Raw genomic sequence first — 14522 nt, 5'->3', positions numbered from 1 at the left:
TTTTAGGCAAGAATTTAGACCTCATATATGCAACTCATATATAAACATAGCACCTGTTTTACTTTTTGATTAGATGCTTTTTACCCGCCAAGAACAGCGGCCAGGCCGCGTGCTCCTACTGTATGTAGATGCCGGTTAAACATAACACATCATTAATTTGGGGTAGGCTATATGAAACGGGCAATCTTTGGTTTTATTAATCTATTAAATGTTTCAGATGGCGACAAAGACGGAAGATGGAAATTATTTTAGCACTGTCTTGGGAGATCTTTTAAAAGGACAAAGAAAAATATATCACTTTCCTTAACGAACATTCAAACAGATTTTTTATAATGGAAATAATATTATGGACACCGACCTGAAGAATGAATGCTATACCAGATACAGGTAATACACTTGTTTAGTTGATCTTGCTTTCATAATAACATATACTCTACATTAACAAAATTAACTGCATTGAAGAGACTCAGCATTCCTTCGTTACTAGTTCGAAAGTTTTAGAATCAGTAACATTAGTACAGGCTTGGGCTCAACCGTTAAAGGGCTAAACCGTGAAACACTCAGTTTCAGTCAATCTCATGTCAATCTTGAGTACCTATAGAGTAGTATTGCATCCTTCATATCTCCGAAAAGTCTTTAGTTTTATCATATTTATAAAAGAAATATGGGCTGTACCGAGTCTTTCCGGAAAAAAACGAGCGTCTGGAGGCGTATCGTGTGGGCGGAGCTAAAGAATGCCGAATGTGCACAAAATGTACTGTATTAAGGGGCCTTTGTGTGTCTTTACTTGCAGTTTATGAGGACATGATTCGGTTTATGGACTATTGTATGCGACTAGACCTTAGAGGTAGCAAGCAAAACGGTTTTGCACGTCAGAGTCAGAATAGTGTAACGTTATACAGAACAACAATGGAGTAAGTTAACCGTTAGCGCATTTGAATGACGAAGCACGCGATCGTATCGTTTACTGATGTTTACTCATGCGACGGTAGCCAATAGCAGAGACATTTGAAGTTGATTTACTCACCGGCTGCTTCCAAAGCAGGACCGCTCTGTCAAAAACACACTTCTTTGGTATGATTTGGTGAAGTCCTGTGACAGCAGTGACCGTGGAAATCCACTTTGCGACGCGACTGAAGCGATGCCTTGAAGCTTCCCGTCATTTCTGCGTTCAAATCGGTTCAAATGCAGTGCTGCCTTCCCGGAATGCTGTGCTGAAGCGTTGAAGTCGCACGACGTCACCCATAGGAATAAAGTGGAGCGCGGCGCGTCATAAGTGTTCACGGACGACTGGATCTGCACCTGAGAGACTGTTTACGGCGTGCATTTCCTCTCTCTCTCTCTAGTTACGCGAGCGCACCCTACCGGGAGAAGAGCCCGTACAGCCCATACAAGGACCTTCCGCTCTATTTAACGTCAAGTAGACCCATACTCGAAAAAAACTCGCCGAAACTTGTGAGAAACCGGAAGGAGTATTTTTAACACAGAAATACTCCATCAAACGTCCAACATTAGTTTTTGAAACTTTGTCTATGTTTAGGATGGGAATCCAAGTCTTTAAAGGTGTAAAAAGCTCAGTATGCATGAAACAGCATTTCACCCCCCCTTTAAACTGTCAACTTGAAATTTGAATCCATGGTGGAAGGAAGTAGTTCTGCATAAAAGAGTATTTTCAGAGACACTCTATTATTGTTTCTTATTTACCTACTCACTGTAAACTCACTGTTGTAAAAATGCGATATCACACAAGGGGTTAAACGCACTGACCACAGGGTGATTTAAAGAAATAAATCATTAGTTGCATAAAAAAGTTGGCATCAGGAGTTTGTTTGAATTAGTAAACACCACTAAAAAACATCACTGAGAGAGAGCACTGGACACGGTGAGTGAATACTGGATGCATACCAAGCCACGTGTTCATCTTCTCTGAACTGCAGTGCTCAAGAAGAGGCTGAATCAACACATCCAGATCTTCTTTAGGAGCCTCTTTAGTGAACTTCTGCTTAGAGCGAGAAAACAAGAGAGCGAGAGAGAGCACTTTAAAGGACAGAGATTGAGGTCAATGCAGCAGAGCACAGCACTACAATCCTTCACCATTAACACCTACTTCCATGCGCTTGCTCGGCAGAAATTTTCAAGGCATCTCAGAGGAAACACATCATAAAAATCAAAGTAACAACAAGAATAAAAAAAATAAAGTGTCACCACACCTCCACAGTTATGTGCAGTGGGTCCACGATCTGCCAGATAAGCAGAGAGAGAACATCAATAGCCAGCAGAACTGCGACGGTCGCATATAGCTTCCACGGCTCCAAGTGCTGTGGCGAAATAATAAGACCATAATCGTTAGTCAATGGTACACAGTCACAAAAGATCAAGACAGTAACAAGCAACTGCTAAAAACGGGGAAATCAAATACTTTTTTTCTTCTTCTGTGGAACAGAATTTTATTCAGAAAGAATGCATTAAACTGATCAAAGTGATATTTAAAATGTTACAAAAGATTTGGATTTCAAACAAATGCTGTTTCATCAAAAAATCCTGAAAAAAGTCAATTATCATACCAATAGTTTGATTGGTCAGACCAGTATCTGGTGGGTTTGTGAGTCTTTCTGTGCAATTCCTTAAAGGGTTAGTTCACCCAAAAATTTAAATTCTGTCATTATTTACCTCATGTCGTTCAATCATCTTCGGAACACAAATTAGGATATTTTTAACCACTGAAATAGTCCATGTGACTACAGTTGTTCAATCTTAATTTTATGATGCGTCGAGAATACTTTTTGTGCACAAAAAAACAACAAAAACAACAACTTTATTCAACAATGTCTTCACATCTGTGCATTGGTCAGTTCCTGTGTCCGCATCACACGAATGTGTCGTGGTGCTCACCTGAACAGCATCGGCCAACTTTCTAGACCTTGAAAGTGGTAATTAAACTGCTATCTATGGAGATGTCAGAGCTCTCGGATTTCATCAAATATATCTTCATTTGTGTTTGAAGATTAACGAAGGTCTTATGGGTTTGAAACGAAGTGAGGGTGAGTGATTAATGACAGAAATAAAAAAATTTGGTGACCTAACCCTTTAAAAGAACCAGCTCAAAGTAAAGTCAAGTCACCTTCATTTATACAGCCTTTTGACAACACAGATTGCTTCAAACCAGCTTTACAGTGATAATAGGAAATATATTTTGCTTTAGAAGAAGAAGTTAATTCAAAGAGTTATTCGCTCATGAATCGGCTAATTAAAGTCATTTGTTTGTGAATTGAACAACACTACATTTATTAACAACACTGTATTTATTTTTTGCATGCAGCTTGTGAGAACAACTCAATAGAAGTTTTTTTTTTTTTTACGTCATCACATTTAATTCAGGATGCAAACCCATATTCACAGTTTGTAAACAAGATTTCTTTTGCTGAATCTTAGAAAAGAAAAAGAAAAATGACAACACGAAAACCATAAAAGCATTATAAAGCTGTCCGTACAATAATGTTTTTAAGCTTGCAAAACATGCAGCAATGAAAATGATCAGTGAATAATGACTTGAATTGTAGTCAGGTTCACACAAAATGACTTTATGATTTCAGAAGAAAACTTGAAATACAGCACATACTGTAAGCCTTATTAACTACTTTCATGGTGATGTACTTTTCCTTTTTGGAGCTTAAACACCATTGCATGAAAATATCGGTATAATGATTCTTCAAAAACTTCAACTTTTAAGTCTCACAGGAAAAAAGTAAAAGCGTATGGGTTTGGAACGCCACGAAGGGTGAGTAAATAATGACAGAACTCTTTTAAAAAACCAGCGCTCTCAAGGTGCTGTTCTGAATAACACGTTTATTTTCCTGTCAAGGTAAATGATGGAATTGCTCTGACACCATTACAATTGTGTTTCCTCCACTGCATGATGGGTAACAGGAAAGCGGAATGCCAATCATCAGCAAACATGACTAAAGTCATGTGTTACAAATGTGGAGTTATTTTCAGTTCCCATTCCATCCATTAATCCGTGGCTGCAAGCTCCCTCCGGGCCGTCAGACTGGGAAAACGGGATAGAACCGAGCTTCGCAGCACACTTTCTTTTCTCTTTCACTCCCTTAATCGCTGTGAAGGCGTCAAATGACCCGAGAGCCCGGTTTCTACCACATTCAGCCTGAGCGCCGAACTTTCTTCAAGTGCTGTCGAACCACTTAGGCAAATTGCCCCATTACGGACATCGGGAGAGTTGAAAGTCATCTTGATTCGTCGTGCAGAGCGCTTGAATAATAAAGCCCCCTGAAGGTCGGATTTCCATAAAAGAAGTTTAATGCTCATCCATATTCATCCATATTCCATAGTTGGGGTAATCTGGTTGTCGTTTGATGAGGTCTTAGGGTTTCCCTAATGCCGTGTCTTATTGCTTTAGGACACAGGATCAGAGCCAACACGTGTCAAGATGCTAATAGTGTGTTTGTGTTGTGTAAGGATGAAACAGACAGAACTTCTCGCAGCAAGAATAAGCGAAGAGGGGGGGGGGGGGGTTCTTTCCATTTCATGCTGGGAAGATTCATCTAGCGCTGAAGAGTCAGCGGTGTGAGATTCTGTAATATGTTGTAGATAACAGTGAACTCGGCAGCACTGCACTACACAAGAGAAACTGCTCGTCACTTCTGCAGATTCGGCAGAATTATCTGAAAATAATTAAGGGGTTACTGAAAAATGCTAAGTCTACAGCTCTGTCATCATTCTAATTGAACGAAATATAATTTATGTGAAATCCAATACTTAACTCTTTCCCCGCCAGCATTTTTTAAAAAGTTGCAGCATTTTAATTTTCACAAAAACTTTTGTTGTATGAATATCTGAACAAGAAAGAAAGGAAGAACAGAGTCTGCTTCTGTCAAAAAAAGTAACTTTTTTATTGTATCCGATTGTATTGTTTTTTTATTAACACTTCAATGTGTGTAAGTTTCATAAAAAAGCTTTTGTCAAAGATTACATCCCGATCGGATTCAGAATGATGATCAAAATATAGATGGAGTAATTTTTCATTAAAATCGAAAAGCTTTTTGATAAACCTAATCGCTCTGCGAATGAATTCGACAAAGAACACCCAAAATCGGACGTGAGGCTATACCTCCACAACACTTGTGCACAACACTTGTGTACCACAAACTAGTGTATTCAGTAGATGTCACATGGTAGATGTCATCACAAGCATGACCTGAGGATGCATGAAGCATTTAAGCACAGTGCCACCTACTGGTCAGAGTTATGAAAAATAGCTTTTTTGCTGGATGCTGTGCCCAATCATAAAAGTGGTCTCCTTTGATTCAGTGCACCATGCCGAATGATACTAGCCTGGATGCCAGCCGAACTCAGCCCCGCCCACAACATTTGAGCTCGGGAAGTTCGGTCTGGACTCGATCCATAGAGGAGTAATTATCCCCGAACAGAAACTGTTCAGACCAGTGAAATCATCAGGGCGGGCTTTAGACGATGATGGACAGATGATCAACAGTAACGTAATCATGCCCGTTATCAAAGGCACTTGATTTGTTCAAATCCTAAACAGAGAGCTTGTTTGTATATGCAGTCACCTTCACTATTTCTCTCTGAAATGATAATCATGTTGGTAAGTAACTGTGTATCCTTAAATTTTTTTTTTTTTACAACACCGGCAAAGATTGTTTATTGAAACGCGCGTGCAGACAGGGTTGCCAAGTTTGTACAACAAAACCCACCAACTACTAGCCCAAAACAATAGCTTCTCGGGGGGATTCTCCAGGGAAAAAAGTGCGTTTGGGGGGTAAAATGTGTGTTATTTTGGCAAGGTTGCCTCGTAAGCGCTTCAACAAGCAGAAATGGAAAAACAACACAGTGCAGTTGAGCTCTGTTGACATTTGACAACTAACGTAATGCGTCACTTCGTTGCTCTGATTGGTTGTAGGTCTATCCAATTGAGATCTTTCCTGGTTTGGTTGAAACACGCCCCATAATCACAGCCCAATGGAGCAGTTTCAGACTCATATTCTGACTAGAATTGAGTATGACCACGTCAGGCTAGAATGATTCCTAATTTTCCCAAAGTTGCTATAGTGGGCGTCAGCCATTTTTAATTTTGTCCTAAACTGCTGTAATTTAAAAACACATTAACGTATTGTTAAAGAACTTGGTGTGTGTCATTAAAATTAGCCCTGATGGTACACAAAGTTTTGATAGGTTCCTTGGGTCATGCTGAGAACAATGATACCTAGGGCTGTAACGATACACCAAACCCACGATTCGGTTCGTATCACGATTTTTGACCCACGGTACGATACAAACCTCGATATGGGGGGGACAAAACAGTTTTATTCTGTACAGTATTCTGTAGCCTATTTTGCCATCAATACCATATATCTGTATGGTCAATAGGCTACTGCCGTCGTTTTCTTTGCGGTATCAATAGGCAATATATATATAACATGAAGTATAGGGCCTCCTGTACATCAATACCAACAGAAACGCCGCGTCAGACACGCTTCTGGTGTGCAAAGAAAGAGAAAACGCCACGCAGCCGCCCCGCGGATGACACGCAACAGAAACGCCACGCTCACACCACGTTGCCAGCCGGTTGGGGAAGCTTCTTGAAACACTTACGGCAAATTGTGTGGGTCTTGTCAACTACACGATTGCCATCCTTGTTCTCCACTGGGTAGCTGAAATGTTGCCATACTGCTGACTTAAAAGTTGGACCTGGACAGGAAGGATAATTCTGGCAGTTGGAAGGGGTGTGTCGCGATTCTGCCTTCTCACATCGCGATACAGGTTCGTGGACCTGCGTATTGCGATTTCGATTTCATATCGCATATCGTTACAGCCCTAATGATACCACATTGGATGTCATATTTGCTCAAACTTGTTGTCCACCATTTTCAATTTCTTTGAAAACCTACTTTTTCTAACTCCTCCTAGACCGTTGGTCCGATTTTCACCAAAATTGCCTCAGATCATTTTCAGACCATGCCAGCAAAAAGTTAACAAAAGCTTTTAGACAGGCCAAACTGTTATTGAGTAACGCATTAACGAATTTGTTGGCATGATGCCAAGCTGATTCTGTGGCTGTAATTCTGCAACACTTTGGCATATTAACACCAAACTTTAAGTGTCATTGTCACCTGACACTGACCACACCATAACAATTTTATAACAAGGCCACCTATTGGTTGAAAGTGTTTATCAAGTTAATCACATTACAGTTAAAATAATAAAATACTCTCAAAAGATATTTAATTGCTTATTGTTGTCATTTTTCTGAAGCCTCCAGGCATGTTTGCATGTCACATTGTTAATTGTTGTGCATGGCCCCACTAATTGATGCTTGCAGTTATATTTGTATATATAATTAGAGTTTTTTAAATGATAGTAATTAAATTATAATATTATGATGCTGTGTGAAAATGGAAAGAAAGTCATTAAGATTTGAGGGACAAAGATTTTCATTATTATGTTACCTATTCTTTTGCATTTTTTTACCCACTCAAAACTTTTTTACCTTCCTCTTCTCTTTTTTCTCTTCTTTCTTGGTGAAGACGGTGTGAACCCACCAAATCTTGGTGAACATGCTGCCATAGGCTAAACTGAAGCCAAGTCCTAGCAGCCACAGGCGAAACTACGAGAAAATGAGAGACAGAGAGAGGGAGTTCATTTGGGAGCTTAGCTCCAAAGCAGCCATTCGTTTTTTACAACAGATCTTCACTGTGCTCAAAAGGTCAAGGCTGAATGAGAGGAAATGGCAATATAAAAGTGACTATAACGTTTACGACTCTACCTGGCACACTACGGGGAACTGTGATCTATGAACATGGAGGCCATCGATGCCCAGGGGAAAGACAGCTGCCAATGCCAGCACGCAGCCCACTGCGGTCATGTTGTTCAGATAGGGTTGAGAATTCTGAATGTATCTGTCAGAAGAGTTGGAACAGACTACAACTGAGCCCACATATATATGACACCGTTTCAAAATGAGAAATCCCAGACATTTTATGTTGGGCTGGAATATTATTTTGTAAGAGGCATGGGAGCTTTTAAAGGACTCATAAAATGAAAAAAAAAAATGCACCTTTTCAATAAAAATATATAAATCTCACCTTTAAAACTAGATACAATTACTTGACTTATTTTTAGACAATATACTATGAATATATATTGAAAGTAATTTTTAAATATTTTTCCTACTCTCATACTCAGGGTGCCATTTGCCAGACCCCAATTTTTATCTCTAACAACAAAAACTTTGCAAAATGGGAATAATTTTCTATATAACATAATTTTAAATGATGGCATCTGGTATGAACACATGGCTTGTAAACAAGACATTTGGGTTACATGACAGGAGATCAAAGAGGAAGAGAGCAGAGCACATAAATATGCTGACAAGACCTTTTCTAGCAGCGAAACATCAATATAAAATCAATAGATTTGAATTTCGATGTCATCATCTTTTATAGAGCTATCTGAAGTTATAAAAAGGGACATTTTTGCTGTTGTATGGCAAAATTAAAATGATTTAAAAAAAATATATTGAGAAATATGGCAATTAAACTTAGTCAAAATGATTGATCAATCAGTATTTGTAAGGTTTTACACAACAGCATGTGGATTTCTTTTGAACACATACTGACCTGACGCTACTGTTGTATATGTTGAAGGAGAGGCAAACTATGCCTAGAAGGATTCCCAGCCCGGCAAAGACAGACACGGAAACAAAGAGCTTCTGAGAAAGATAACGGAACTCCTTAATCACCTTGGTCTGGTCTGCTGGAGGGCCGAGGCCTGTCAAGAGAGAAACCAGTCAGGAAATATCAGAGGAACTGAAAGAAACCCGGTGGAGAGCAGACAGAACAGAATGGCAGATAAGCGCGTAAAGATCACAGCGTAGTGACACACTACTAGTGTGACACTAGATACATAAACACATGCAGAAAAAAGTTTAGAGATTGACTTTATTGACAGTTTGACGAAAAAAGGCCAAAGTATTCTGGCTTACTTCAGAGAATAATTAGCTACGTCTGTGCTGTCAACTTCAGAAACATGACTAGGAGAGAATATACATTTTTTGACAGACAGTTTTCTGTGAAATAGCGCCACTGGGTTGGTTTGACACGTCAAGCGTCTGGAAAATTTCAGGGGAAATGGAAGCTCACAACGTTCACACATTAGCAGGGCCAGACGGAATCTGACTTCTTTCACGCTTTCAGCATTTGTTTTGAAGGGAATTCTGCGAAACAGATTTAAAGATGTGTTAAATTGAGCTGGGAGTACTATACTTATATGCTAGCTCAAAGAATAAACAAATACACTAAAAATAATGAATAAGCAAACATGCAGAGAACAAGGAACGTGTAACATTGACTGAAGGCTGTTTTAATTCTGAGCGGGTGAGGGCCCATTTGACAATTCTTTGTTCTAAACTCTTTGGTTTTCATCTCTATTAAGAAAAATGTTGCAAAATGATAATAATTCAAATTTAAAAAATGAAGATTTTGAATGAAGACATCTGGAATGAACACATTGTAAATGGCTTGTAAATGAGACATTTGGTTTACATGACAGGAAGAGAAGTGGAAGAGCGCAGGCACAGACTGAAGGAAGATGGTCCATTTTAGACGTTCTACTAACTATGTAACAAAGTAACTTGGCTACTACATGTCAGCTACCTGTCATTCGAGTATTAGTACACTGTTAGATTAGGTGTTAGGGTCCAGGTTAAGTTGACATGCAGTTGCAAAGTTATCGTCAGTAGAATGAATGTCTGTTGGGGAAGTATCAAATAAAGTGCAGCTATTAAGCAGACTGTCTACTAATACTCTATTTTCAACATACAGTACATTACCCTTCAGAAGCTTGAATATTTTTTTAATGTTTTTGAAGTCTCTTATGCTCAGCAAGGCTGCATTAATTTAATCAAGAATACAAAAAAACTGTAATATTGTGAAATATTATTACAGTTTAAAATAACTTTTCTATTTTTATATGTTTATATATTTAAAAATAATTATATGTTAATTCTCTGCTCAATAAATATTTCTCAGTATTATTTTATTTATTATTATCAATGTTGAAAACAGAATAGCAATTATTTTAAAGCTACACTGTGTGATAACCAAGCATATCTGCAGACTCTGTTGATTTTCTCCTTGACTCCTTTAACTCAAAAGTTAAGAGTGTAATGGATGATATTGCCCCTCTGAAAGTCAGGAAAAAGAGTGGCAAACAAAAAGCACCATGGAGAAACTCAACAGCAGTTCAAATAATGAAAAGACAATGCAGAAAATCTGAACGAAAGTGGCGGAAGACAAAACTTGTAGTCCATTATAACATCTATAAAGACAGCCTTCATGCTTTCAATGTTGAACCAAGCAAAGCTAGACAGACCTTCTTCTCAAATATTATAAACAAACACATAAACAACACGCGCACTCTTTTTGCTACTGTAGACAGACTAACAAACCCCCCGAGTCACATTCCCAGAGAAATGCTCTCAGACAGCAAATGCAGTGAGTTTGCTTCCTTCTTCTCAGAGAAAGTCAAAAATATCAGAAAGGCGATCAGCACATCCTCTAGTTGCTCTGGGGTCAGTCAGATCAGACCAAACCCTCGGAAAATTACTATGTCTGATTTCGAAACAATTGACGGTAAAATTTTAGAAGACACAGTACAGCATCTTAAAACATCAACCTGCGCCCTTGACGCACTCCCCACTTATTTTTTCAAAAGTGTGTTTAACTGTTTGGAAGCAGATCTCCTAGAAGTGGTAAACTCCTCACTTCTCTACGGGACTTTTCCAACCGCCCTTAAAACTGCAATAGTTAAGCCTCTTCTGAAAAAGAGAAATCTAGATAACTCCATACTGAACAACTACAGACCAATCTCAAATCTCCCCTTCATAGGCAAAATCATCGAAAAAGTTGTTTTCAATCAACTAAACAAATTCTTAAACTCAAACGGATTCTTAGACAATTTTCAATCTGGTTTCCGACCGCATCACAGCACAGAGACAGCGCTAATAAAGATTATAAATGATATTCGCTTAAATACTGATACAGGCAAAACATCAATTCTGGTTCTACTCGATCTCAGTGCTGCATTCGACACTGTTGACCACAACATACTTCTAGACAGACTGGAAAACTGGGTCGGGCTTTCTGGGATGGTCCTCAGATGGTTCAGATCATACTTAGAAGGGAGAGGTTATTATGTGAGTATAGGAGACCATAAGTCTGAGTGGACGTCCATGACATGCGGAGTCCCACAAGGGTCAATTCTAGCACCTCTCCTGTTTAACCTGTATATGCTGCCACTGAGCCAAATAATGAAAAAGAACAATATTGCTTACCACAGCTATGCTGATGACACCCAGCTCTACTTAGCACTGTCACCTAATGACTACAGCCCCATTGACTCCCTGTGCAAATGCATTGATGAAGTTAACGACTGGATGTGCCAAAACTATCTTCAGTTAAACAAAGACAAAACTGAAATCACTACATTTGGAAACAAAGATGAAATTCTCAAGGTGAACGCGTATCTTGAGGCTAAAGGTCTGATAACAAAAAATCAAGTCAGGAATCTTGGTGTGATTTTGGAGTCAGACCTGAGTTTCAGTAGTCATGTCAAAGCAATAACTAAATCAGCATACTATCATCTGAAAAATATTGCAAGGATTAGATGTTTTGTCTCCAGGCAAGACTTAGAGAAACTGGTTCACGCTTTCATCACCAGTAGGGTGGACTATTGTAATGGACTTCTCACTGGCCTTCCCAAAAAGACCATTAGACAGCTGCAGCTCATACAGAACGCTGCTGCCAGGATTCTGAGCAGAACCAGAAAATATGACCATATCACACCAGTCCTCAGGTCTTTACACTGGCTTCCAGTTACATTTAGGATCGACTTTAAAGTACTATTACTTGTTTATAAATCACTCAATGACCTAGGACCTCAATACATCGCAGATATACTGATTAAATACAAACCCAACAGATCACTCAGATCAGCAGGATCAAGTCAGTTAGAAATACCAAGAGTTCACTCAAAGCAATGAGAGTCTGCCTTTAGCTATTATGCCAGCCGTGGTTGGAACCGGCTTCCTGAACAGATCAGATGTGCTCCAACAGTAGCCACATTCAAATCCAGACTCAAAACACATCTGTTTAGCTGTGCATTTACTGAATGAGCACTGTGCCACTGTACGTCCGACTGATTGCACCTTATCTATGCATCATTTTTTAAATAATTTTTTATAACTGTTTTAGTTTACCTGTTCTTTTCTTTGGTCATCATACTTTTAATTCTCTTTACATTGTATTCTTTTCCTTATGCATTTTTTAGCCCTATTTTAATTCCTTTCTATGTAAAGCACTTTGAATTGCCATTGTGTATGAAATGTGCTATATAAATAAACTTGCCTTGCCTTGCCTCGACTTGATATTTTCCCCCATCTAGCGGTGTAAAGGTATATGACCATCCAATGAATAATAGTTTCTGTTCCTCTCAATTCTGATTCCGTTTTAAATCCTACGTTGGCCGATTCAGTCCAAGATTAACACGGCAATCCCCCTCTTCACATTCGACACGGTGCCATCGAGTGTTAAAACGCAAAAGTCGAAGCTTGAATTTACCGGTATGTCCCTCTTTGGCTAATGTACTTTCCAGATGGAGGACCAACATGGCGACCAGCGTTCGAACGCCTCACCCGTATGTATTTTCAATGGCATATTATAAACTTAAGAGAATACTTTATCACTTGAAATAAGTAAATATACATTAATGATTGAGCACATATATTTTTGAGTAAGTGTTTTTAGCTAAGAATAAACTAAAAAAGTTACACAGTGTAGCTTTAAAACAAATCTTTTGTAGATTTTACATTTCTTTACTGTCACTTTTGTTGTTGTTGTTTTTTTGTTACAAATAAAAAGTTGCGACTTTTTGATTTGCAAAACATGTTATGAATTAAACTGTGCTAGTCTCATTCCTAAATGAACAAGTTGAGCATCATGAACAACTACATTTGATCCATGGTAACTAATGATAATTGTAAACTGTAAATTAATCTAAAGCAACCAAAAAGTTCACAGTGAATTAAAAAAAAATAAAACGTTGTTATCCCTCCTCACTCTAAATGTTATCACTCTTCACTGGAACTGTGACTATAATTATACATTTACACCTCTTGCTGTTCAGTCTGTCACTATAATTACAACCAAAAACGGGATTCCTGTGGGAACAATAATTACAGTGATGATGGCTGTCTTGTGTGTGTAAAGCTTCCTGATATAGACAAATAAACGACTGACAGGACTCTAACGATGAGCAATAGTTCAAAAGGAAGTTTTTCTCTCTCAGAGTCAACCATTAGCAGGGACAGAGAGCTGACCGCGAGGGAAATGTGTCAAGGAAAGACAGCTGGTCCTTGGGTTTGTCAAAGTGACATGATGTTTGTTGATACTTTTCAGAATGTCAGAACACTGACGAGTCAAGACTGACACCTGGCATTTGCTACTGCAATGTGGCGGCAATACTGTGAGAAATGACTGTGTATGCGTGTGTGTGAGAGTGTTAGAAAGCTCAGTCCGTCAGTTGAAGCATTCTCACAGTAAACCTCCCGTCGTCCTTGATCTAAGAATCAGGACAGGGTGTTGCTATGGAGACCTGGCTTAACAACAGTTTCCACAGCAATTTGGAAGAGAAAGTCATACTAAAGTGGTTGTCAGGCGCTACCAAGAGATGGTTGAAAAGCAAGGGCACTGCCATATGGTTCAAAAGGTCCTGAGTTCTGACCTGAGGTTACATGTATTATGAGGTTTAAAAGGCTAGAATTTTATTTCAATTAAAAATATTTTTAAAAAACAAATATCTCACCCAATGGATCCCAGAGGAGGTTCTGTGTTATTTGGAAAGAACATCTGCTGCTTCTGCTATTATCAAGGGCAAAGAAATTGCAAGCAATGTCACCAGCTCTGCGCTCTGCTTTTCGGGGGAGAGTGGAAGAAGTGACTAAATGGGTCATAACTCAGTTTTTCTGAAAATAGCCATGATTGGCTAAAAAGGATGTAAACTTGCTACTGAGGAAATAAAAACATTTTAAACTATGTCAAATGGGTTTTTGAAGGGATTTATTCCCTTATGCAGAGATAAAAGTGGTGACAGGAATGGGATCGGGACATTACACAGGCCAGGCTTGAAACTCTGACTCTGAAAGTGTCAAAACCATGTGTTCCACTGCTACTCTATATCAAAGACATGTCAAGAGGTTGGCCAGAGCAGTTCTCTTTCACATGTTGACATTTTTAAACTGGAAGTTGGGGTGGGACATATAGATACTCTTAGGAGGGCTTGTCCATTTTTTTCTTCTCTAAATAGACAAACACACACACACACACACACACACACACACACACACACACACACACACACACACACACACACACACACACACACAAACACAAACACAAACACAAACACAAACACAAACACAAACACACACA

The 14522-nt window shown here is 38.9% G+C and overlaps 1 protein-coding gene across 2 annotated transcripts in view; it reads right to left on the bottom strand.

The window, feature by feature from the left end:
• gabbr1a (gamma-aminobutyric acid (GABA) B receptor, 1a) overlaps nucleotides 1-14522 on the bottom strand; it is an 84691-nt gene that overhangs the window by 16829 nt on the left and 53340 nt on the right. For both annotated transcript variants that reach the window (XM_067450353.1, XM_067450354.1), the window contains 5 exons: nucleotides 8655-8805; nucleotides 7802-7934; nucleotides 7526-7642; nucleotides 2211-2318; nucleotides 1906-1999 (listed from right to left, as the gene is read on the bottom strand). In XM_067450353.1, coding sequence (XP_067306454.1) covers nucleotides 1906-1999; nucleotides 2211-2318; nucleotides 7526-7642; nucleotides 7802-7934; nucleotides 8655-8805 — 603 coding nt within the window. The remainder of the gene's footprint in view (nucleotides 1-1905; nucleotides 2000-2210; nucleotides 2319-7525; nucleotides 7643-7801; nucleotides 7935-8654; nucleotides 8806-14522) is intronic.

This window comes from Pseudorasbora parva, chromosome 8, assembly GCF_024679245.1.
Source record: "Pseudorasbora parva isolate DD20220531a chromosome 8, ASM2467924v1, whole genome shotgun sequence".
Lineage (NCBI taxonomy): Eukaryota > Metazoa > Chordata > Actinopteri > Cypriniformes > Gobionidae > Pseudorasbora > Pseudorasbora parva.
This window is presented reverse-complemented; position numbering and strand designations above follow the sequence as displayed.